The sequence below is a fragment of the Pteropus alecto genome, unplaced genomic scaffold (assembly GCF_000325575.1).
Source record: "Pteropus alecto unplaced genomic scaffold, ASM32557v1 scaffold21, whole genome shotgun sequence".
Classification (NCBI taxonomy): Eukaryota; Metazoa; Chordata; class Mammalia; order Chiroptera; family Pteropodidae; genus Pteropus; species Pteropus alecto.
Window position 1 is genome coordinate 18762456 of NW_006436282.1, and position 26805 is coordinate 18789260.

Here is a 26805-nt window from a genome sequence, read left to right on the forward strand (position 1 = left end):
GATGGTCTTCGATTTGTTCTCAGCATCTAAGATGTGGGAAAGTCTCTTATAGAGCCCTGGGTGTGAAGACACATTTAGAATGAAGCTGCCTGAGAAGCATTTGTAATATACTAAGATTTTAAGACACAAGCAGTGTTAGATCACATTGCCTACATTTCTCATGGCAGTCAAACATGAATAGCTAGGCTAATGCATATTTTCTGTACCCTTATCATATTCTGTTTGCCCAGTGGTTTTTGTTGCACTGTTTGTGGTTATGTATGGATATTTCTTAGAGCTAAATGTGCATCTTTTGAGAAAGGCAGATCTTGCCTTATCTACAGCCAATGTAAATTCTTTCAGAATGGCTTACATCTTTCTTCCCCAAGCCCATTGTATAAGAAGCTCCATCAGCTCCAGGTCAGCGGCCGTGTTAGTCTCCTCCACCTAGCCCTGCTGCTGGTGGTTTAGACCATATGCCCCAGGACTTGGTCATGTATTGCTCAGTAAACCCTTTCTTTCAGAAAAGCTTTTGGCCTGGAAGGTTTTTGTTTAAGAGTGTATGTCAACTAAAAATTAAATATACTGCAAGTGTTATAAGTTCATTACTCAAAATAACATTTTTACTTCTTCTCATTCTTACCATTTCTCTACCTCAATTTCTATGTTCATAGCTTTATCATCTTTAGGTCAACTATTGTTTGCTGCCTTAAATCTATTTGGGAACTGCTTCAAATCCATTTGGAGCCAAAGAGAGGATGAATTATAAATAAATACTGTATTCAGAGATGGGTGTAGACAATGTGGATGGAGTTGCATAGACATATCAATGAGACCTTTGGCCAATGAAACTGTTGGCTCTCAGCGCCCAATACTGCCACCGACTCATATGGCGCCCCTTGGGGGTAGGCTGAGCGCCTCCTAAGCCATGTGGATTTTGTTTTTTTTTTTTTTTTGCTAATACAAATCCTGCTTCAAAATTTAAGTATTGTTAATGACTGATTAGAACTGAATAAAAATACAACCTGATGTGTCGGCTAAGGGAGGCGAAAATATCAAACACTCCTGGAGAGAAGAAGTCGAGCGTTCACTCCTCCTGGTCTTGTCTCCTTTCCTCGTAATTGTTTTTTTTTTTTTTTTTTTTTTTCTGATTCAGCAGAAGAGGAATCCAGACTGTGGGGCTCTCGTTTCTGTCATACACTTACATATGTTGTCTGTGTTTACATGTTTATTTTATCGATATTTTCAGATCACAAAAGTAATAGGTTTTAAAAAAATAAAAGTTGTTAACAATCCAGGAGTATATAAAGTAAAAAAAAAAAAAATCGCTTTGGCATGAATCCTCTTGGACTCATTTGCTGTGCATCTCCAAGTATGTAAGTGTATACACATATATGTACACACTTAAACAATGGAATCACTGTACATATTGTTCTGTTATTTGTCGTTTCTACTTGGTGCATCATGGACATCTGCCATCCCAGCACTTTCAGATTTTCCTCTTTTTTAAAAACACCTACAAGGTATTCCACGAGTGTGTCTTTATGTAATCACTCTCTTACTAATGGGCATTTAGGTTGGCTTAGCTTTTTCAGTAATAAACATGGCTGTAAGTGAGCAGCCTCACACTTGTGGCTTTGCCCTGGGTTCTGGTCCTTCTCAAGGATCCCTTCCTGGAAGTAGGGATGCTGAGTAGAAGGGTGTGTGAGCTCTAGACTTAGGAGCTGGTAACCCTGTATCCCAGTCAGATATGTCCATAATGCACAGTCAGAATGTGAACACTGGCCCGACTCAGATGCGAGCATCTTATGTGCTGTTTTCTGTTTCCACGAGGCGGGCAGAGCAGCATGCAGCCCAGAGCCGCGTGCCTAGATAGACCTCATTGGTGGGCATGCTGCTCCTCCCAGCTGCCTCTTCCGGTTCCGATTTACGCAGGTAACAATGTTTAAATCTTGACTTTTGCTTCAATCCCGATGTATTCACAGAGAACATGTCAAGCCTGCTCCTTGGATAAAGGCAGCCTTGGTTTTCTTTCCCACTCTCTAACCCCTTTCATTTGTTTTTCTTCTTGGTCTTCTCTTAATCTTTCGACTTTAAATTGCTGACGAGATCACAAGATCAGCTGTCTTTGAGAAAGACTCTCACTGACTTTGTTTAGTTTGGTCAGTTTTGTGACTCCTTCCTCTTGAGCCCCTTCCTGGCCAAACTGCCTTGGCCAAGGACCCTTTCCAGGTGTACCGCAGACCTGGATTCAGCACTGACAGCTTCCCAAGGTTTCGTTGAGGCAGGAAATGAATCACATACCAGGAGGTAGCGAGTGAGGCCAGCTGACCACTGGGCACATTTGTGACTTCATTGCCTTCTACTCCTCCATGTTCAGCAACAACTTAATGTTAAGGGGCTGAACAAGTCACTTAAATTTTCCAGTTTTAACTTACCAGGTTTTAATATCGGGCTCTGACGTGTCGTAGGGCACGGGCTGTTTCTGTCAGATGCATGGCTCAGGTCATTCTCCCTCCACTTATCTCCTGTCTGCTCACCACTCTCTTCCTCGCCATGGTGACTGTCACTAATCCATTGTGCCCCTTTCCCACAGAGCCAGACAAGCCCGCGAGATCTTTCTTAAGCACTCCAGGCAGCAGTTTCTACTGCAGTGATCCTCAACCTTTTTTTTTTTTTTTTTTGGTATTCATATATATTTTTTAATTAATTAATTTTTTTATGGTGACATTGGTTAACAAAATCTAGTAAGTTTCAGGTGTCCAATTTAACAGTAAGGCGTATATATATTGCATTGTGTGTTCACCTCCCATAGTTAGATTTCTTTCTGTCAACACATATTTGATCCCTTTTACCCCATCTACCTCCTTCTTCCCCACTCCTCGACCCGCTGGTAACCATTAGTTCATTATATATGTCCACGAGTCTGTTTGTCATGTTCGTTTGTTGCTTTTAGGTTTATATCCCACATATAAGTGATATCATGTGGTTTTCAACTTTTTCAGTCTGGCTTATTTTGCTTACCATGATTATCTCAAGGTCCACGCATGTTGTCGCAAATGGCAGTATTTCCGAGCTGATCGAGAAGGGAGGGTTTCAGTGCTGAGACGCCCAGTTGGAAGAATGCACAGGGGGCCAACATGAGAACGAAACGGCAGGCACCAGCTTTCTTTCGGGGAGCGCCGTTCTATCGCGGGGAACATGCTTCTGCTCCTGCTTCTCTTCTGCTCCCCTTCTGCTCCCCAGGGGTCCGCACAGGCTCTGCATGTATCAGAGTGCAATAGTGGCATTCAGCCACACGTGCGTGATACAATAAGATGAATTACGTTTACATATTTTAGGTGCAGATGCCCTAATACACTAAATCCAGGGTTCTATTCCTAGCTGTGAGCCTGGATCACAGCCAGACCTGGGGGGATCTGAGGGGACCCACCAGGCCTGGGACTCACTGAGTAATATTCCATTGTACCACAGCTTCTTTAGCCAGTCATCTATCATAGGATACTTCGGTTGCTTCCATGTCCTGGCCACTATGCATAACGCGGCTATGAACATTGGTGTGCAATTATCTTTTCAGATATGAATTTTCAAGTCTTTGGGGTAAATACCCAGTAGAGGGATTGCTGGATCATATGGTAGATCAGTTCTTAGTTTTTTGAGGAACCTCCATACTGTTTTCCATAGTGGCTGTACCAAGATCTCCTTTTGGCAAAAGGGACCAGTGCTCCTATGAGAATCTAATGCCTGATGATCTAAAGTGGAGCTGAGGCGGTGATGCCAGCGCTGGGGAGCAGCTGCAAATACAGATGAAGCTTCCCTCACTCACCACCCCTCTGCTTACCTCCTGCTGTGCAGCCTGGTTCCTAACAGCCCATAGACCGGTACAGGTCCTCTGCCAGGGGGTTAGGGACCCCTGTTCTACCACATTAGAGTTGGTATAACTGTGGGCCTAGTGAAACCTTCAAGGGCCACACTGGAGGAGTAAGGTCAATGCAGAGATGAGTGGTACCCGAATTTGTAGAATTCCTGGATTACTAGAACTATAAAAGAAGGTTTGGGTCTTGAACAGGATTGTTAACTTTTTGCTTTTTATATAAAAGACATAGAAACCTCCCCAAACCTATCAGATACAATTTCTGTCATTTTATAAAAGAGAGAAGATTTTGATACCCCCAAAGTAGGAAAGACCTAATCTAAGAATAAAGGAGAGTCCTTGAAATTGAAAGAGTTTTAGATTTAGAAAAAGTTCAGTGTATCCTTTTCTTTTCCCCATTTTGCCGTAGACCATTAAAAACTTGGTCATGGACCTAAGTGCTATTTAGAGACCTGCGTTATAAATTTCAGACTGCTAGAGGTTTTTTCTTTATATTTTTGGGGGTCTTACAATGCAAAAATATAATTCCCTTAATCCGGTGATATTGTGTATTGGTGTTGATGTGTACTTGGATGAACATTTTATTATTTCTACATTATAATACTTGTTGATCATTTTACAGAGTAACAAAGGTTTTATAATACTTTGAGGATTAAATACGGATGTATTCTCTTGGTGACTCTCCTGTCCACTGTTCATTCATTCATTCCAGTTATTTTTTGCCCATCTGCTATGATGTGCTGGACACAGGGGTGCAGCAATGAACTGGTCGGAGTTTCTGCCCTCTTAGAATTCACATCACAGGGGAAAATACGTATAAACAAATAAATAATATAGATTCAGGTTGTAAGTACCATAAAGACAACAAAATGGTGTACTTATAAGGAGAACAACTTAGAGGCGGAAACTTTAGTTAAGGTATTATAGCAAAAGCGACTTTGGTGACATTTGAGCTAAGGACACAGACAAGATCTAGGGAAAAACATTCTGAAAAGGACTAGGGCTAGGTGCAGAGGCCCTGGTATGGAATGGAGGTGGTGGTCTGTGTGAGACGGGGAGGGAAGGCCAGGGAGGCGTAGTATAAAGAGAAGGAGAGTGGGTGGGGGTGAAGCGAGAGGGTCCGCTGGGATCCGACCGCGTCCTGGTTTCAGAGTATTCTTATTGCAGTGGGTAGCCATGGGAGGGCTTTCTGCAGAAGGGTTTGGTCTGAATTTTGCATTAAGATCGTCCTGGATGTGTGAAGAATGGATTGTACGGGGCAAGAATGGAAAGTCATTTGGGAGGCGCTGTCAGCCATCCCGCTGAGAGACGATGGTGATCAGACCAAGGGGTTGTGAACACAGATGGGGATGAGATTTAGTAGTGTATCTTCTTCTACAGTCTGTGTATCTCTCTACAGCTCCTGCCACGGTGCCTGAAGGTTGTGGGTGCTCATTTGTTAAAGGGAAGAATGAGGAGGAAGTTGGTCAAGACAGGAACAGGCTATATGTCACCCTAGATATGGGTGATATTTTTACTTTTCTGTTTTTCAGACTTCCTAAATTTTATTATTGTAAACTTAATATGTAAAAAGAATTATTTTGCTTTAGAACGTTTACTTTCAGAAGCCAGAAAACATTTCTTTGGGCTCTTTCATGTAGTGCTGTCTCTTATTTAGGTCTCTCCCCCTGACCACGGGGAATGACCATGTTGGTGGTCTTCTGGGCGGAAGGCCTGGAAGCTGTGGTCATTTGTTTTTATCCCCTAGATTCTCATGAGGGAAGGTACCAGAATAGCACTTACAGATTCCGGAGTGACCTGTCTGTCCTGTGACTGATGAGGTTAGGATCCTCGTAGGTTCAAAATGACCTAAGGGCTTGCTTAGGTTACCTGACAGGCCTGCTCTTTCTCTCTCCCGAAGCAGTATTAGAGTTGAAGGTTAGTTTGGGGGCCCTACCTTTCAGTTTTTTTTTTCTATTAAAGTTTTCCTAATGCAAATTTATATTTGACTGACCTGTATGTCACCTCACAATGGGAACCATAAAGACATCAATTTATTGGTTCATACTTCAAGTACTACGAAACAAAATTAGATGTTTAAAAAAATATGTATGTAGACTTTTATATGTAGACTTTTCAGACTAAAACTGTATCAGAAATAAATGCCAAGGGGTTAGGGTGCTGATAGTTATCTCCATGAGTTGTGGGGTTGTTGTCCCAGTAAGATCTTGAAGAAATCAGTTATTCCTCTGCCTTTTAGCTTTTCCACCTTCAATTGCAAGACAACTAAATACCTTGATTGAGAAAACAGAGTTGCTCCTCCTGCTGGACACTACCTTGTGAAAGATGGAGGCACTTTAAATATCGGACAAGACAGGCCTATGGCCCTGGACCACGTAACAGGAAGCCACGTGTCTGATCCCATCTTTTCTCTGGAGTCTCACTTTCCAGTAACCCCCTCAATCCCAGCCAAAGCAAACCGCTTTGTTCCCAAACTTGACTTGCACCTTCTCGCCTCCCTGCATGTAGTCATACTGTTCCCTCCACCGAGAACCCACCCCTGCCATTTTATCTCCATCATTAAAGGCATAAGGTTAAGGGATGGTCAACATGGACACTGGAGCAAGACTGACCTTTGACAAAGTACTTAACTTTTTGGTGCCTCTTGTTTTTTGTTTTTTTCCCTTTATTTTTTTCTTTATTAGTTTCGAGTATACAGTATATTGGTTCGACATCTATATAGTTCATAAAACGATCCCCCCAATTGCTCCCTCCTTCCCCTGGCCCTCCATCCCCTGGCCCTCTACCCAGCCATCATATTAATGCTGACTGCATTCCCTCTGCCGTGCTCCCCATCCCTGTGACCATCTATCAACTGCTAATTTGTACTTCTTTAACCCTTCACTCTTTTCTCCCAGGCCCCCATGCGCCTCCCCTCTGACCATCATAGATTGTCTTTTATATTTGCGAGTCTGTTTTCGATTAGTTTATTCTTTTTGTTCCTTAGATTCCTCATATAAATGAAATCGTATGGTATTTATCTTTGACTTTTTTCGCTTAGCATAGTAATTTCTACGTCTATCCATGTCGTTGCAAATGGTAGGATTTCATTTTTTTAATGGCTAAGTAATATTCCATTGTATGTATGAACCGTAACTTCTTTATCCAGCCGTCTGTTGATGGGCGTTTAGGTTGCTTCCATATCTTGGCTATTGTAACTAGTGCTGCCATGAACATAGGGGTGCATAGATCTTTATGAGTTATTGTTTTGGTTTTATTTGGATAAATACCCAGAATTGCAACTGCTGGGTCAAAACTTATATCCGTTTTTAATTTTTTGAGGAACTTCCAGACTGGTTTCCATAGCGGCGGCACCCATTTGCAATCCCATCAACAGTGTACGACTGTTCCCTTTTCTCCACATCCTCACCAACACTTGTTGTTCTTCGATTTATTGACGACAGCCATTGTTTCTTTAACTGTAAAATGAGGATAATGGTCATACCTACCTCATAGGGTTTTTATGAGGCTATACGTGGAATTCTCACAATAGTGACAGTTTGTCAGAAGCACTCTCATAGGGTTCTCGTTATTAACTTTCGAAGTTTGGCCTGTCTGTAAGTCTGTTTCCACTAACCAATATGGGGCTTGGGGCCTGGAGACCTAGGTTTGAATCCGAACCCTGCCACTTATGAGTTGGGTGACCTTGGATGGTTATTTAACTTCTTTGAATGTCAGTTTCCCCATGTGGAGTGCACTGTCATGTGGTTGCTGGGAGAATCATGTGTGAACTGGAGGACACTCAAGTGTTAGTTTCTGTTCCCCTCCCCTGCAGCGTTCTGTGCATCACCTGATGCCTCGGATATGCCTGGCATCCTTGTATCTCCTCCGTTAGACTGTATACTCCTGAGTTTTCTTTGTTTCCACACAGCAGGTGTTTATGCTTTTATTCACTGATTTCCTCGTTCATTTGTTCACTCAATCATTTTGTTCATTCATTCACTTTCTCTCTCTCTCGTTTATTCAAAAACCATTTACTAAGTACCCGTGTTAGGCGCTATTCCAGCTAGGGTCCAGGAGAGAAGTGACAAGAGCCTGAACTAGTCCAGTGACGTTGGAGGCGTCGCTGTGAACGGACTTAGGAGGACTTAGGAGGTGTTTAGGAAGAGGATTGGCAGGGCTTGCTGACTGATTGGATTTGGAAAGGAAGGGAAAGGAAGAAATGAAAGATAGCTTCTGGGGCTCCCACTCGAGTCATTGTGTAGATATTGACACCATTAATGAAAATGAATAACCCAGGAGGTGGCAGATTGGCTGGGCTGTGGAAGGGCAAGGAAAATGTGTGGTGTGACAGCCAGCCTGGACTGGACACAGTGAGTTTGAAAAGCCTGCAGGATGTCCGGATGGAGATGTCCCCTAGGAGATGGCCAGGCTAGCTTCTAAGGCTGTTCCGGTTCTGGACTCCTTTGCACGTGATATGAGAGTGGTGGCCAAGATAGAGAGTAAGCATAGAGCTGAAGAGGAGAGGGCTGTCAGTGGCCCATTGGGGAACTGACTTTATTAAAGCGAAGGTGACAGTGAGTCTGAGACTTCTGCTGGGAAGCCCTGTGTGGTACCTCACCACTGAAACTGCTCTTGACCCCCACCAAGAACTCTGTGCAACGCAAGACCAGCCCTTGGGTGTCAGTGCAGAAGTTGGGGGAAGAATTTCCCATTGTGGGCCTCACCGTGTCACCTGCAAGTCCTGAGCTGCATCACGTGTCTGTCTCCTTCCCCTGCAACGTGTCTCACAGAATCCTTCTCGAATAGATGTTATGGTCCCTCTCTTCTAGCAACTGTGTATCCTCGCTTTCTCTCTCTTCAGTTGGATAAGCACAGACGAGGAAACACCAACAACCAACGCACCTCATACACCCTTCCACTGCTACTGCTGCGCTGAGCCTCCATCACCTCTGGCCTGTGCTATGTCAGTAGCTTCCCAACGGGTCTCCCTGCTTCTGCTCTGGCCCTTCCCTATTGTCTATTCCCCACCCAGGCGTCAGAGGGATCCTGTTAAAACATGCCAGATTATGTCGCTCACCTGCTGAAAGTGCTCCAATGGCTTCCAGATTCTCCACTCTGGTGCATACGGCCCGTGTGACCATGCCCCTGCCTCTTTCTCTGAGCTTACCTCCCTCATCCACCACACTTGAGCCACAGTGGCTTCCTTGAGTCCCCCGGATAGTCCAGGCGTGTTTCACCTTGGGGCTTTGGCACTGGCAGTTCACTCTTCCTGGAGTGCTCTTTCCCAGAATTCCGTATCACTGGTTCCCGCTTGCCTTTCAGGTTTTGGCTCACATGTCACCTCCTCACAGAAGCCTTCCCTGATGACCCAAATGTGTCCCCACAAAGTCCCCTTGACCGTATCATTCTGTTTCATTTTCTTCATTAAGCTTGTTCGTTACCTCGTCCATTTATTTATTTACAAGTTTACTTTCGTTATGATGTAGGTGAAACCAGGGACCTGATCGTCTTCATCATTGCCCTACCTCCGATGTCTGCAGCAGTGTCTGGTCTTTAATAGGTTAAATGAATTAGCCAGGGCTGCCCATAAACACTGGGACGAGAACTTGAGCTTGTTTGTTGAGGAAGGAGGAAGGGACTAGTGAAAAGGAAGAAGCTGGAGTTATAAAGGGGGTGAGATCATTGATGGACCAGTGTTTTGGAGGAGGTAGGGGAAATCATGAAGATGGGGAAGTTCAATGTTTTTCTTTGAGACTGAGGGAAGCGGGTGACTATATGGGTAGATTTCAAGGGGGCAGAGAACCAAGATGAAGAATGTAAACCTGATGGTCTCACTGTTTTGATGAAGTGGGCCATACAGCCCACTTCAGAGATGACAGACGGGGAGCAGACCTGGGAGGAGGTAGGAGGCTGGAGGTAAGGGTCTGAAACTGCCTGGGTGAGTGGGAAGACTCTTGAACCCTGGAAGGCCCGACTGAATCTGGTACGCATAACCTGGTGATGGAGCTTGTCACGGAAATGACCGATGTTTCTTCAGGAGTGGATAGGACCAGAGAGAAAGTGCAAGAGTATTTACATGGTACAAGGAAGTGAAGACCAGAGGGAGACTAGAAAAAAATAGGATCAAAGTTCTGTTGGCTTTTCATTCAAGTGGAAAGCAGATTGAATAGAAAGAGGAAGTATAAGGAGGGTGGGGTTTTAGAGGGGACTTTTAGTTTTACATTTCAAAGAGCAGTTCCTGGGTGGGACTGTAATAAATACATTGTTGGCGAACAAAGGGTTAGGTCACAGGAGTGAAGGAGGCAGGCTAAGGCCAGGCCTGGGGGTCTTAAGTCATTCCTCTTGAATAAGGTCCTCCTTGGAGGGTTCAGGAAAAAGTGAGGAAGAACACAGGGAGGAGGTCCCTAAAGATGTAGGAATGAGGGGCAGGAACCTGGAAAGAAAGAAGGCGAGCCAGGACCCGAGGAGGGGGGAGCAGGGTCACCGTCCTAGGTTCTAGGTACTTGGCAGGTTATTTATTGTCCGGAGATAACAGTGCGTGGGGAAATTTGGTTTCCTCCTGGGCCTGAGAAATGGGAATGCTGACAGATGAGCAGTTCTGACTGGGAGGGTTCCACGGAGTGGGCAGCGGGGGGACCCGGGGCCCTATTATGATAATGCTGCTGAGATGGGTTCTAATGTGGGGCATTTGTTGGCTCTCGGCCGAGGGTGGTGGAGGAAAGGGTTAGAAGAGGAGATGGCAGAGGAACGAGAGAACCCCAGGGATGGGCGATGGCTGGAGGGCCCTCAGCTTGGCTGACATTGAGATCTGCAGGATGAGGGACGTTAGGACTGTGAATGAAACAGGTCAGGCTCAGCGTTTTGAGTAGGACATTTTTTTTTTAACAGCTTTTTTGAGATGTTCATATACTGTACAATTTGCCCAATTAAAATGGATAGTTCAATGGCTTTTAGTATATTCACAGATAAGTGCAAAACCATTACTGCAGTCAATTTTAGAATATTTTCATTACCTCATTTCCTTGTCTTTAGCTATACTCCCCTATATCCCTAACCTCTACTTCTCCACCCACCCCACCCAAGCCCCAAGCAGTCTTTATAAAGTTCCCTATTCTGGCCTTTCATGTGAATGGAGTTTCACAATATGTGGACTAAGTCGCAGCATGTATCAGTACTTCATTTCTTTTTATCCTTGAATAATATTCCTTTGTATGGATATACCACATTTTGTTTATCTGTTCGTCCATCAATGGACATTGGGTTATTTCTATCTTTTGACTATTATGAATAACGCTGATATTTATATACTATGTACATGTACATTTTCATTTCCCTTGGGTACATACCTAGGAGTCGAATCGCTGGGTCAAATGGTAAGTTTATGTTTAAGCATTTGGGAAACTGCCAGACTGTTTTCTAAAGTGGCTGCACCATTTTACATTTCCACCAGCCTAGTGAGTTGAAGTGGTATCTCACTGTGGTTTTGATTTGCTTTCCTCGGATGACTAATGACATTGGACATCTTTTCACGTTCTTATTGACCATTTGTAAATCTTCCTGGGAGGAATCCTTTGGATTCAGAATTCTTTGCCCATTTTTGAATTGAGTTATTAATCTATTATTTTTTTTAGCTTCGTTGAGGTATCATTGACAAATACGATGTACAGTGTGATGATTTGATATATGTATACACTGTGAAAGGATTCCCCCATCGAGTTAACACTTCCATCACCTCACTTATTTACCTTTTTCTTTGCTTTTGGTGAGAACATTTAAATGCCACCAAAATAGCTGTGAGGTTGAAATTCTGTAGTATGTGTCTTTCTTGTTTCTGGATGGTAAACCCTAAATTTGGCCTAGCACCATATGCATGACCATAAGTGGAACCCGTTGTGGAGATGATGTTGTAGAGATTAGCAAGTTTGTGCTTTCATTGTTTTATGTGCTATGAACCGGTATTTTTTTAGAGAGCAAATCCTCTTTAATATGTTTTTTTCTTTTTTGATAAATGCCGTAAAAGCTTAAATGGTAGTTTTATTAGTCTTTCCAACTTTAACTGAATTTCAGACAATCTGCTTGTTTTTCCGTTTTGGTTGGTTTACCTTTTCAAGGTTCTGAGAGCAGATGGAGAAAGAACCACCAGGACCTGGTTCACAGACGGTTCTGCACATTCTGCGTGTCCTCGAAAGTTCACGGCCGCCTTTTGGCCCAGTTGTCATGTCTTGGTGCAGCTCTTTCTGCTTTTTCTTTTTGGTTGAGCTCTTTTGATTGTTTACATCGAGATCCCCCTCAAGTTACTTCCAGTAAAGGGGTGCTTATCGTAAGGACACTGTGCGTGGGAATCCAGGAGACACTGGACACTTAAGCCTCTGGGAAAGTAAGAACTCTGGGCACTGACGCTGCCTCCATGCAGCTCTGCAAAAGTCAGCCGCTGAAGCCGGCTTCTGTAATTCAGCTTCTCTGGTGGTCAGTTTCTTTACTATCTCACGAGATCTTTTATCCACCTCCTGGCTTCTGTTTAACTATAAGCTCTGGTTCCTTAGAATTCCAGTCGTGACGTCATTATCTGTCCAGTTTCTCATATCATTTCCATACTCAGGTCCCAGAGAACTGCCAAGTCTCACAGTGTTTCCTAGTCCAGAGACTGGGAGGGAGCCAGAGCCCAGCCCTCCATTTTTTCCGTGCCAGGACATGCTTTAGGCACCTGGTTAACCTGTGGATTAGCTTCCCTGTAGTCCATTGCCCATCAATGATGCTGTCACCTGTGTCTGGGGAGGGTCCCCCCGCCCAAGGTGATACAAAGCAGGGCTAATTGTAGAGCTGCCCCTCTGGCAGGACCCTAGCCAAGAGCTTCTCCCTTAGAGGAGATTTGGGAGGGCCATGCTCCCTCTCCCCACCTGACCTGCCCAGTGCAGTGCAGAGGACATAGATAGTACTGAGAGCAGGTCTGGGAAAAACTGGCACTAAATTAAAATCTGAATTTAAAGTAACTTTGCTGATGGCATATTCTTATAAGATGAAAGTAAGAAATCAATGACTTTTTTTTTTGTTATGGTGACATTAGTTAACGAAATCCAGTAAGTTTCAGGTGTGCAATTTAACAGTAAGGTGTATATATATAGTCATTGTGTGTTCACCGCCCATAGTTAGATTTCTTTCTGTCAACACATATTTGACCCTTTTTATCCCATCTGCCTCCTCTTAGTGTTTTTTTTTTTTAATCAAAAAATTGTTGAACATCCTAGGAGGAAATGAAACAAACAAAGTGAAATTAACTTAGCTGTTTGTTTTTTGGGAGGAAGGAATAATAAAAGCAGTTGAGTACATTAAGTTTTACTTTCTTTTAAAATGTATATGGTTTTCTGACTTTAAAAGCACCAAATGCATTGTTAACTTCCGGAAAAATCCAGAAAAGAAGGAGATAAAAACCCATCAGAATCCCATCACTCAGAAATGACCACTGTTATCGCATCATGTGTAGGTTCCAGTTCTCAAATAAATAAAGAAATAAAAACATACTTTCAAAAAATAGCTTCACAATACTTCTTGAATAGTCCCTATCATTTAATATTCTTCTATAATGCAGTTTTGCAGTAGCTACAAGGTGTCCTATTATGCAGCTCTACCATCATTCATTTTTTCTAATCTACTACTTATGGGTGTTTGGGGTTCCATTTTATTTGATTTTTTTGAAGATACTGCATTGTGGACATTCTTTCATATGAAAAAATTTTGCATATGTCTGACTGATTTTTCTAGGTCAAGTTCCCAGACATGGAGTAATTGAGTCAAAGAAAAAATAAGCAATTGAAAAATGCTTTTGAAACGTGTGGCCAAATTGTCTTTCAGAAACACTGAAATAGCTTATATTTCTACCAATAGCATTTAGTCTCATTTCTCATTGGATATTATCATGAAAGAAACATTCTCATTTAATAGTCACAAATATGGTGTCTTTTATTTGCACTTCTGTTTATAGGAGGGTTAAACATTTAACCTTTTAAAAAATTTTTATTTTTAATTGTGGTAAGAAACATACAAAATTTACCATCTTGCCTATTTCAAGTGTACAGTTCAATGGTGTTAAGTAGTTCACATGGTTGTATTAAAGATTTGCGGATCTTTTTCATTTGGCAAAGCAAACTCTGTACCCATTAAACAAGAACTCTCTGATAACCCCTCCCCCAGCTTCCAAAACTACCATTCTGCTTTCTGTTTCTATCAATCTGACTACTTTAAAAAATAAGTGGAATCATAAGTATTTGTATTTTGTGACTGGATTATTTCACTTAGAGTAATATCCTCAGGGGTCATCCATATTGTAGCATATGTCAGAATTTCCTTCTCTTTAAAGGCTGTATATACATACCATTTTGCTTATCCCTTCGTCTGCCTGTGGGCATTTGGGTCGCTTCCACCTCTTTTCTGTTGTGAATAATGCTGCTGTGAACATGGGTGTGCTGATATTTTCTCTTCGAGATCCTGCTTTCAATTCTCTTGGATATATATCCAGAAGTGGGATTACTGGGGTATATAGTAATGGTATTTTTAATTTTTTGAGGAACCTCCCTACTGTTTTCTACAGAATCTGCACCATTTTACATTCCCATGAGCACAGAGGTTCCAATTTCTCCACATCCTTACCAATACTTATTTTCTGTTTTTTTTGATAGTAGCCATCTTGATGGATGTGAGGTGGTAATTCATTGTGATTTTGATTTGCATTTCCCTAATGATAGTGATATTGAGTATCTTTTCATATGCTTTTTGGCCATTTGTATATTATCTTTGGAGAAATGTCTATTCAAGTCCTTTGCCCATTTTTTAATCAGATTTTTGGGTTTTTTTGTTGTTGAGTTTGACCTTTATTGTTTTTATTTTGTGAATTGACTATTGATAACTTTTGCTTACTTTTCTATAGTAATAATCTTTGGTACGGATTTGTAAGAGGTTTTCATGAATTAAGAACTATTAATTTTTTGCCATGTAGATTATACATATTATATGATATTTACCTTGAAATTCCTTTTGAAACATACAGTAAGTAGGTTTAAATTTTCGTTTGGTTGTATCTATCATTTTCTCAAACTTTTCTGTTGTTTTTATGTTTATATGAGGGTGGCGAGGCATTTATTAACCATAGTTCTGGGACCAGTTCCTCTGGGTGTCCCAGAGGAGTCTTTGGGGCCTTCAGTGCCCTAGGGTATTTCACTGTTTCACAGGACACGACTCCCTGGCGTGGCCAGCCTTTCCCCTGCTAGGCAGTGAGCTGGTGAGAGACAGGTGTGGATAGAATACAGCTCCCTCCTGTGTGCATCCTGGAGGAGTGGGTACAGATGGGGGGAGGTTCTCCTCTTGAAGGCTGGGTGATAAGCTTTTGAGAACCCCAAATGAACACAGTTCCTGGGTGCCCCGGAAGCAGCCACCACTCTCCTCACACCTTCTTAGACACCTCTGAGACTGACCCAGGCTATTCAGCCAACCCCTTATGTAGGCCCTCTCAAGTGCTCACTGAGTTCCTACCTCATGCTCTTTTCCCCCCTCAATACCAAGGCTCATCTTTAACTTTCTTATAAAATAGCCCTCTCTGGAGGCAGAATCGTGATAGGAAATGAACCTGGTCACTGATGCCTTCCTCTAAGCACCATCGTCTCAGACTGGAGTCTTTTCAACATTAAAAATGCCATGTGTTGTCTTGATGTTCTCAGACTAAGTGAAATGCTTTGGAGAAAGCGATATTAAAGCAACATGGTGAGACATGGAGAGAAATAGCAGAAAGATGGTATCTTTTTAAGTTTATTTGCTTCCTCCACACCCAGCTTTCAGGCCTCAAGTCCCCAGCTCTTAGAACCTAGCCATACCTCCAGAAAGGAGAAGAGGTTAAGCGTATTTTGTTTGAGGCTTCACTACTCCTTCTAACACAGCAAAGAAAAGATGCAAAAGTAGGTTCTTTATAAGACTACACTTATCTCCCCTTTCTCTTAGAAGGGCCTCGCTCTCTGTAAGGTTAGTTATGAATCCACCTGCACTTTCTTCTGAGCACATGAGATCTCTCTTGACAGAAAAACGTGTCTATTTGGTTTATGAAATTATATGTTGTTAGACTGGGTCAGTAACTAGATTTTCCATTTAAACAGTTTTATTTTGTTTAGGATGTCCTTGTGGCTTTGACACAAATTCAGATCTCATTTCATGATTAACAAGTTGGTTGGGTTAATCAGCCTTGGTCACCGGATGGTAGGAAAACCCAAAACTGTGCTACTTAATCCTCTTCCCTTCATTTTTATTTTAAAGAATATTATAAACCATACTTGTTATTTCTTATTTCACCATTGGAAAAGTGTGTGATCCTTTCTCACTCCTCGCTCGGTCAGTGGTTTGCCTGTCAGAGAGAGACTGCCCATGTGTATAGGGATCAAGTTTAGCTTTGCAAAAGATTTTTCCCTGTTAGGATCTAAGAAGGGGCTTTATTAAGGAATAGGATTGAAAGCACAATACTTCATTGCTCCATAAGCAGGGTCTGCAAACTACTGCCGCCTGTTTTTGTAGATAAAGTTTTACTGGATCACCCATGTTCATTTGGTTACTTATCCTCAGTAGGGGTTTCTCACTACAAATTGCCAGCTTGCATAGTTGCAGTAGAGACTGTATGACATGCAGAGCCTCAAATATTTGGCGTCTGGCCTTTTATAGAAATATTTTGCCCACCCCTGCTCTGTAGAAGTCTACCAAGTTTCACAGACATTTTGTATTTATAGAAGAAATATTCCAGAGTGGAAAATGGAGGCAGTTTTGGCAAACTGTACTCTCAGGGTGATGGTAGAGCTGTGAAGGCACACGATGATTCTCTCAGGCGAGTCTCCAAGCTGCCATGTTTTCCAGTGCGGGGACAACTCATACACCTTTACCTGTGGCTGCTCAATCTAACTCGAAGAGCAGGTTTGAGAAATCATCCTTGTCGTTTGGGATGGTTGTGAGATTTAATCATTCTGATGAGGAAGATAAGTGGGAAGGAGAGTGGATTGCAGTGGGTGATCATCCAGGTGTGCTGTGGTTCCCCAGTGTGCTGGGGAGATAAAATGCTCCAAGGACAGGCTGGCTGCACTGACCGGAAGGTCAGAATCAAGGACCCAACCTTCATCTCTCTTGAGGCCACACCGTTTCTTATCTAAACTCTGGAGTACTTTAAATGTCACAAGAACCACCTGGTCTTTGAAAGGCTGGGCTGCTAGTGAAACGGTTAGGGTTGTTCGTAGTGGTTGATCCCTGTGGGCATCTGTTCTCCATCTGCCAGGCAGCATCCCCCACTGCCCCTCACGGTGCCTCTGCTCCCCCACACCTCCAGCCTCCTCTGACTCACCAAGGCTGCATGCAACTCCAACCTGGCCTTCCACTTCAAGGGCCTGTCATCATCCAGCCGCCTTGGACTTGCCATGTCCCAAACTCCCCATCTCCGAGGTGGACTGATGTTCGCCTTGGCCTGGTCAGCAGCAGACAGGAGGGAGGGAGCAGCAGAGGTTTTTACCTTTCAGAGACTGTGGGCGAGCAGGTGCTCTCAGGGGACATTTGGGCGGGAGGCCCTGCGAGGCTTATCTGCTCCAGGATGGAAGTTCCACATCACCGAGTGTTGGTATCTTATTTTTTCAGATTGATCGTGTCCTGTGCTGAAGATGTTTCCAGAACAACAGAAGGAGGTATGTCATTACAAACCCCAAAATAAATAATTCATGCATTTTTGACTCACTGTAGGTTAGTTCTTTATTCACTAACTGTAAATCTGTGGTGGCGAGTCACAATACTGCAGGGCATCCTAGTGGAGGGCTAATGAATGATCAAAACACTCACCCTCCTGTACCCACTGCCCGCTCCCCAGCGTTAGTGCGTCCTGGCTCTCATTCTTTGCTTCCAGTGTCTGAGCTGTCTTTCAGCTCAGTCCCATCCATTGCTTATACAAGTACGTTTTTCCATGACTCAGAATTCCCTCTCCCAGACTCTGCCTCCCACCCTTTACTTTGACTAGTCTCCCTCTGGCCTGCATTCTTGCTTTTCTGCTCTTTGCTAATACCCGAATTCCCCCATCTCTGGTAACAACCCAGGGGCACTGTTTGCCATTCGTTTCAGTTTCATCCAGCTTGTTGCTTCATGGATCTATCTCGGGGCTCAGTGTCACATAATCAGAGAAGGCGGTCCCTTCCCAAACCCAGCCTGGCCTGAGGCCTCCAATCCCAGCTTCCTGAGCTTCTGTGTGACTGGGGAGGCTAGGACCACTACCACATAAACTCTTTGCTGTGTGGCTGCCCCTCAGAAGTGCCCGTTTGTCCTACCCTGCCTACTGTTCTACCCCACACATTGTCACTAGGTGAGCCTAATGAAACCGAACGGAGGCAGAAGGGACTTTTTAGGGGGCATGCGCGTGTGCACACATGCACACACACATACAGCCACAAGGCCACATGGTCCTCACTTTGGCTTGTCTAAGTTTAAAGCAGTAAACAAGCTATTTCAGAGAATCCTTCCAGAAACTTCTTTGCTGGATTTCACATCCTTTCTTTTAGCCCCATCTTTGGGTTCAGGTTCTCCTCAGAAGTCCAGCTCACTTCCACCCTTTAATTCCAGGCTGGGCTCCACCATTTTTAAAGTTTTTTTTTTTTTTTTTTTTTAACTTCTTAAAATTGGCTACAACATATATAGTAAAATGCATAAAATGCCCTGATCTTATGTTAATAGCTCTGGATTTTCTCGTATGCATTCCCCTTTGCAAACACCATTTGGGTCAAGGTATAGATATTTTTAGCACTTCGGAAAGTACCTTGTGTCCCTTTCCAGCCAATGCCCCCAGACTCTCCACTTCCCCCATGCACAGGTAACCCCCAGAATACCAAGGCCAGGCATACTTTCTCCTTGTCCCTGTGCTAAACAACACTGGGCCCAAGCTGCTGGCTTCAGGAAATACCTGCTCTGTGAAGTTGGCCAAACTGCAAGTCCCCATGTGATTGCCCTCACTCTGACACTAATGACAAGTTCTGGGGTTCCCAGAACCATCTTCAGTTTTGATAATGCACAAGAAAAACTCACAGAACTCACTGTGAGCTATTATGCTCACGGTTATGGGTTTGTTTGTTTTTCAGAGAAAGGATACCATTTAGAACCAATCAAAGGAAGAGACACACAGGGCAAAGTTGCGGAGCTTCTGGGTATCCTCTCCCATGGAGTCACTGTCCCGGCATTGATGTGCGACAGTGCATACAGGGGAGCTTACCTGAGCCTTGGTGTCCAGAGTTTTTATTGGGGCTCACTTTTTACTGTGTAGCTGACCTTTAGCCTTCACTCCTCCTGGGGTCTCCAGTTCCTCCAGAGGTCACAACTGATACAGTGTGGCCCTAAGCCCCCATCATCTTCACATTGTTAGACTGTCCAGTGTCTCAAGCCCAGGCAAAGATACTCCTGTCAGGCAGGACATTCCAGGGGCCTAGAGAACACCTCCCAGTAGCCGAGGGCAGAGGTCAGACCCCTTTGGGTAAGGTGAATTCTTCACGCACCAGCATGGGCCTGACCACCGGACAGGCTGTGCCAAGGGAGTGGGGTCGCCCCATCTCTGGCACTGTTTCAAAGGCACATTGCAAAAGTTGTTCTCTTGGGGGGAAAAAACTACCAATGAAAGCCACAAAGACTTTTTTCTAATTAGAAGAATTTTTTCGGGGCGGGAGGCTTGGTTGGTTTAATCTTGATTTTGATTATAAACTCAGTTAATAAGAACTATTAGACACAAATTTTATTTTATTTTTATGTATTTTTAAAATTTAATTTTAATTTTAATTTTTTTTAACATTTAATATTTTTATTTTTCCCCCTCCCTTCTGGTAACCACTGGTCCATTGTCCAGTGGACACAAATTTTAACCAACTACATAAAGAAAGCATTTTATTGACCTGGCAAAAGTCCTTTATTATATATAATGATATAATAATATAACATTAAGGAATTTTAAACTAGAAAGTCCTTCAGCTGAAAAGGAAAAAAAATACTGTAGGGAGAAAGAGGTATAATATTCAAAAATTTATTTGAACCTCTCAGCAAGAAATAAGCCCACCAGACTAGACTCTGGATATATAGCAATATACTACGGTTTACCACAGATCAGCCCATTTTCTACATGTGGCCAGAATGACATCCTGGCTTCTAACACATCGCTCTTAGAACAAAGTCAAAACTCCAAAATGTGGTTTCTCAGGCCTTCCGTGATCTGACCTAGCTTCCTTCTCCAGGCTCGTCCTCTGCCCTGCCCCCGACCCAGCTCACCTCTCACTCCTGATTTGGGAGTCTTGAAAGCTCTGGGTTTTTGCAGATGTTTTCCCCACTGCCTGGAATAATCTCTCTTCCTTCACACCACGTGGGCTGGCTAACTCCTCTTTATCCTTCAGGCCTCAGCTTAGGAGTCAAGAAGAGGCTTTTCTAAAGCCTCAATTATAAAAGGTATTTTTATCTCACTGCCTACCCCAGCAGCACCCTGCCCTCTATGCCAATCAGAAGTGGGAGAGGTTTTGGCTGAACCTTTAAATATCCTAGTGGCTGGTTGTTTAGTGGAAAATAATGCTGGCCCTACCTAACTGCCTATGGAAGGGCTGCATGCAATATCACTGATCATTTTAGAATCTAGAACAGTGTGTGTATAAGCACAGGCACCCACAGTAGACATTACTAATTACTCATGAGGTTGGCACGTGAATTGAGACCTATTTACCATCCTTGTTCAAGCTTCAAATGACCGGGGAGTGACATCTCAGTTCTACATAACTGATAGTGCCAGCCTAGAAGTTTGATATATATATATAAATATATATATATATATTTTAAGATTTGGGGGGTGAGAATCAAATGCAGTCTCTCTTGTTAAAATAGCTTTATTACTGTAATAAATCTCGAGAGAGGAGAACAGGGAGCATGAGTCTCCCTTGTTAGTTAAACATGTTCCATTTGCATGTTGGTTTGAATTCCTGGGAGAGCAGTAGCCGAGCTGATGGATCTTCGCCATAAAAATAGCCTTGGCATTGGGCCATTATAAAATTAAAATGAATTCAGATTCATTCATGCATGCAACTTTAATTTACAATTAAAATATTATGCTTACATATTTTAATAAGAATAATTAGATGGACCCAACTGAATCAACCCTTCTGTTTAATGAGACAGAACCCAGAATCCTAATGAAAAGGCAGGTGGCTGTGACAGGAAACACGTTTCAGTGTCTTTTGTGGAGTCAGGCATTTTTATTCTTTGTATATTCTTTTTTTTTTTTTTTTAATTTTAATTTTAATTTTTTTTTTCAATTATAGTTGACATATAGTATTCTACTCTGCCATCTTGACCGGAATTCCTGTTCTTTGTATATTCTAATGTCCTGAATGAGCAGTTTGATTTTCTACGTTACTAAAAACCCTTGCCTCCAATAAATCCATCAGCTCCGTGGTAGGGGATACCCTGAGTGGAGCAGACCCAAGTGGGCCCAGGAGAGTTCCAGGGACCATGAGGACCCTGCCACCGATGGAGGAGACAGGAGCCTACGGGGGGAGGAGATGGGAGGGACGTACTGCTATTTTGGATGTGCTGGCTCTAAGCTCAGCATTTGCTTATGCTGACGGACGGTAACATTCTGGGCTTGCTCTAGGAAAGCACGGTTTCCATATTATTGGGAAACTGAGTGGAAACTAACTAGGCTGGAACCAATGAATATCGTTAAATACTATCCCATAAGCAGGACTTCCACCTGGTGTCCCGTGATGCTGGGGACTTTGACAGGAAAGCGACAAGACAAAACACTCTCCCACTCCCCGAAACAAAATTTGTTGTTCCTTCCTCCTTCTCTCCCTGCCTATCCGATGTGATGTAAAAATGGGAAATGGGGTGTGGGACCCATGGGAATTCTCTACCATCTTCACAATTTTTCTGTATATCTAAAACTATTCTAAAATAAACTTTTAAAACAAATAACATTGAATTATATATACTCAAATATAAAGATTTCAAAAAGGTTGGGCAGTGAATAAAGCAAGGTATAAATTACTATTTATAGTATACTCCCGTTTTTATTAAAATTATATGTGTATATATGCTAATTATATATAATATAAAATATATATAAAAGTCCTGAATAGGTGGACAAGAAACTGGGAGTCCAGTAGGAGGGACACTTCATTTTCACGGTGTACGCATCTGTATTTGAAATTTTATATATCTCTGTCTATATCCATATATCTTTCTTTAACCACATACTTGTTTTATTTTTATACTAATGAAAATAAAATATTTTTAAAGGTAGATAAGTTGTAGGATATCATTATGTTAATGGTGTTAGTGCATGTTGAACAAATGGTTAATGTTTTCAGATCCACGTTTCTGACTTACTTTCACTTTCAAGTGTCACATTTGTTCCTTTTTCTAATGCAGTTTGCTTGAGATGACCTCCCTTCCTCTCTTCCTCCTTTCCTCTCTTTTACTTTTTCTGGCTTTAACACTTTATTAGGAAATTTTAAAGATAACACAAGTAGAAAAAATAATATAATGAACTCTTAAGTACCTAAGGTTTTAACAGTTAACACGTTATTAATGCATGACCAAGCTATCTCCGCACCCCAAGCATTTCCTCCTGCCACCACACAGTGAATTATTTTGAAACAAATTCTAGATATTGTGTAATTTCATCTGTAAATATTTCAGTACGCATTTCTAACAGTTGACCATTCTTAGAAACAAACCACATTACCATATCTTATATAATTAACGTTAGTGTCTTCATACCACCAAATATTCAGTGTTCAACTTTCCCTGATTATATTGAAAAAAAAATTTTATTTATTTGGTGGTTCTAATCACAATCCAAATAAGGGACCACACGTTGCTTCTGTTTAATATATTGCTTAAAGTCCCTTATTCTACCCTTTTCCCCTTTTGCAATTTATTTGTTGAAGAAACTGTATCTTTTGTCCTGTAGAGGTTTTCACATTGAGGATTTTACTGATTGTGCGCTTGTGGTACAGTTTAACACAAGTTGGAAATTATTTCTTGTTGCAATAGATTCTACTTTTATACTTTTACTTTTACTTTTCCTAACCTATTATGTAATACAAAGAGGTAACTCCTTAATTTTAGACACTACGTGTGGAAAGAAACTTGCAGTATCATGAACTATTATAAGTCATGTAAAAGGCAGGTCTAGCTAAATCTCTTCCACAGTTATTTATCCTGAAGTATTAAAAGCTTTCTTAAAAATCATCATTCAAACTTCCCAAAGCATGGCATTAAACACACTCCAAGCCATAAAGGGGCAAATAACACCCTGTAGTATGTCTCTTAGGTTGTCATAACTATTATTAGAAACTAAAAGAAGGTTACTTGATGCATTCCTCCTCCCTCTCAGGCTTGTTATTTGTAAAGGATACAGTGTGCAAAACGGGCTAAATTTTAGTTTTGAGATTGTCGTGAGGGAGTCCTGAATAGAACCCTTGTGAGTAAGACACGGGTTAAATTGTAAGCATTAGCCGTGTAGAGCTGTGCCTACGGAGTTGATGCTCAATACATTTTAATTGAATGAATGAATGAATCGCCAGTTAAATACATAAACTTGTAAAGTACTACTTTGGAATAGGAAAAAAAAAAGATCCTGAGAAGGTGAGCACAAAATGAAACAAGTTTTCATTTTTGTGATAGAAAATTCTCACCAAGCTATGAAAAATTATAACACTAACACCTAGAGATTCTGCTTTATTAGCTTTTGTCCCTACTCACCTTTTTGTAATCTGAGTAAATATTTTTACAATGAGCACACAGTTATGTTTCCTGTACTATAAAAATTAAAGCTAGTCTACAGTGGAAAATTTTAAAAATACACCTATCAAAATGACTAACATAAAAAAATAGTGGTAATGCCACTAGAAACTGTGATAGGTGTGTAGCGATAGACCATTGTGGTGTTAATTTGCATTTCCCTGAGGACTTGTGATGTTGAACATCTTTCATGTGCTTGTTTGCCAGCTGGCTATCCTTCTTGGTGAAATGTCTCATGTGTCTTGCCTATTTATAATTAAATTGTTTGCTTTTTTAAATGTTGAGTTTTGAGAGTTCTTTGTATATTTTAGGTACAAATCCTTTGAGGGATGTGTGATTTGCAAATATTTTCTTCCAGTCTGTAATTTGTCTTTTCACCTTCTTCACAGGTCTTTTGCAGAGCGCAGGGTTTTAGTTTTGGTGATGTCTAATGTATCACCTTTTTCTTACATGGATTGTCTTTTTGGTATCAAGTCTAAGAACTCTTCATCTAGTCCTAAGTCTCAAAGATTTTTCTTCTTTATATGTTTTTTAAATTTTATGGTTTTACATTTACATTTAAATCTATGATCCATTTTGAGATAATTTTTGTATAAGGTTCAGGGAGTAGGTTGAGGTTCTTCTTTTGGCCTTGAATGTCTGATTGTCCCATAACACTGTTGAAAAGGCTATCCATCCTCCACTGAATTGTTTTCACACCTTTATCCATAATCAGTTGGGCATATTTGTATAGGTCTCTTCCTGGGTTTTCTGTTCTGTTTCATTGATCTGTGTACCTCCAGTAGTACCACACTATCTTGATTACTGTAGCTCTTTCGTAAATCTTAACATCAGCAAGAAGGAGTCCTTCCACTTTATTCTTTCTCAAAAAAATTGTTTTGACTATTCTAGGGTCTTTCTTTTTCCATGTAAATTTTATACTAAACTCGTTTATGTCTTCTAAAAAATCTTACTGAGATTTTTACAGGACTTGCATTAAGCCTATAGATCATTTGTTTGGGGAGAATTTGTCTCTTTGAGTCTTTCAATACATGAACACAGAATAAATGTTATACTTATATAGACATAGTCAAAGAAGTATATGCTTCTTTGGTTTCTTTCCACAGCATCTTATAATTTTCAGCATACTTATTTGTACATTCTTTGTTTTTGAATCTTCTTGGTAATCAAATTCTCACACATTTCAAGAGCACTTACTATGTGCTAATGCTGCGCTTGGTGCTAGAGTAGAGATGTAAGAATAAAATACAAAGCCTTGGGGGACAGAATTTCAGAAGAGCATGTTATTTCAAGTAATATTTTAGCTAATAGCAAAGAGGATAATATTTTTCCTCCAAAATAATGCTGTACAAATACAGTGAAATTGGAAATGACCTGAGATTTATTATTGCTAAAAGAACCACTAGATCAAATGTATTTGAGAGCATAGGCTTTCGAGCAAGGCAGACCTGAGTTTGAAACCTAGCTCAGCCTATTGGCCATTTGATTTTGGGCCAGTTACTTAAATGAGATGATAATATTACTGACTTCTTAGGATTGTTGTAAAGACGAAAGGCAAACATGGGTAAAACACTTATCACGGTGCCTGGCACGTGTCAATGCCCTGTACAATAGTTATTGTTATTGTTAATTTAATGTCTTATCAGGGCTAAGGAAAAAAAAGACAAGGTAGATGGATACATGGATAAAGGTCGAACCTGGGGTAGGAGTTGGGGGAGACAATATATTGAAATCAGAGCATGATTATTATTAGAGAACACGGGAATTTGCTCCTCAGAGCCCGGCAGTCTCTGTTCAGAAGCCTGTTTCCACAGAGAACAGTAGGGATCAGTTAGTTTAAATATTTAATTCTGCTCTGCCTGGCTTCTTCCTTTATACTGAATATAGTCATTAGGCCCAAGAAGTCATTAAAGTGTTTAATAAGGTTATTAAATTGAGTAACTGCTGCTGCTGCAGCAGTTTTCATAGGAAATCCATATGATTCTAGGTCTGGAACTTGGAGCTGTCCTCTGTGGCTGACAGGCTGTCAACATTCCTTTGAAGGATGGTGGGTCGCATCGTGAGGGATGCGTCTAATTAAGAGATTAGAGGTGAACCTTGGCTTCCTGGGTGTACTATTCGTGGCTGGAAGTATGGTGAAACTTCACTAATTTCTACTAATTGCAGGATGGGGGAGAGGGGGCCATCTGAATTATAGAATATTTTAAAATAAGTGTACTTTTATTACTTTCAAGTACATATTTTAACTCCAACTAAGCAAACAAATTGTTGTCTGGTACAAGTCTTTGGGGACCCAAGTTATTGAAGCTATCAGAATGATTTTCAATTATTTCTATGTAAATAGGTGCTTCTGGAGTTCTTTAGGGTGTTCAAAAACAGTTGGTTCTCATAGATCTTAAACACTGCTCTTGCAGCCGTATGCTGTTAATTGGCACACCCTTACAGGAAGGGGTTTGTTAGATGAAGATAAACTTTAGACCAGCTGCTAAATAACTTATTATTAATTCATGAAGTCCAAGAACTCAAGTGGATGAGGTTTTTATTTCAACTGAAGTTTGATCTCGTTTTTTTTTTTCTGAAAGGCATTCATTCATTCTTTCAGACGTTCATTTATTCACAAAGTGATATTGATAGAATGCATTGGTTGTGCCAGGCACTCAAGTCATACAAGACAGCCTAAGCTATGCTAGAGGCGCTTAGCATCTAATAGAGGAGACTTACAGGTAAGGACGGTACAGTAAGGCCTGATGAGTAGGGGCAGTGCCCAAGGCTTGCCCAGAGGCATCAGGGGCTCAGAGGAAGGTCAAACCGATAAATCAGTTTGGATGAATGGGAGGATTTCTAGAGGGATTCTGGAAAGATTTCCAGAGACGGAGCTGCATTTTGGAAAATGAACTGGAGTTAGCAGCAAATAATAGAGGGAAGATGAAGATGATGAAGAAAAAAGCAGAAAGCAGGGTGGGGACAGCAGTCCAAGTAGAGAGAACAGCTCATTCGAAGGCATGGAGGTGTAACATGGCATGTCGTGTGTGGAAACTTAAGCTCAGCCTTTGGAGATAAGTGGAGTGAAAATCAAGAAAGGCTCAATTGTGCTAGCTAAGAAGTTTGAACTTGATCTTGAAAGTTATGGAGCAGGTTTTGAAGGATTT

The 26805-nt window shown here is 41.6% G+C and overlaps 1 protein-coding gene across 2 annotated transcripts in view; it reads left to right on the top strand.

Annotated features, from left to right (window-relative positions):
* The window catches only part of SNX10 (sorting nexin 10), a 55373-nt gene that overhangs the window by 11899 nt on the left and 16669 nt on the right, over positions 1–26805 (top strand). For both annotated transcript variants that reach the window (XM_015589527.2, XM_006912013.3), the window contains exon 2: positions 17483–17529. In XM_015589527.2, the coding sequence (XP_015445013.1) occupies positions 17506–17529 (24 nt within the window). In that variant the 5' untranslated portion in view covers positions 17483–17505. The remainder of the gene's footprint in view (positions 1–17482; positions 17530–26805) is intronic.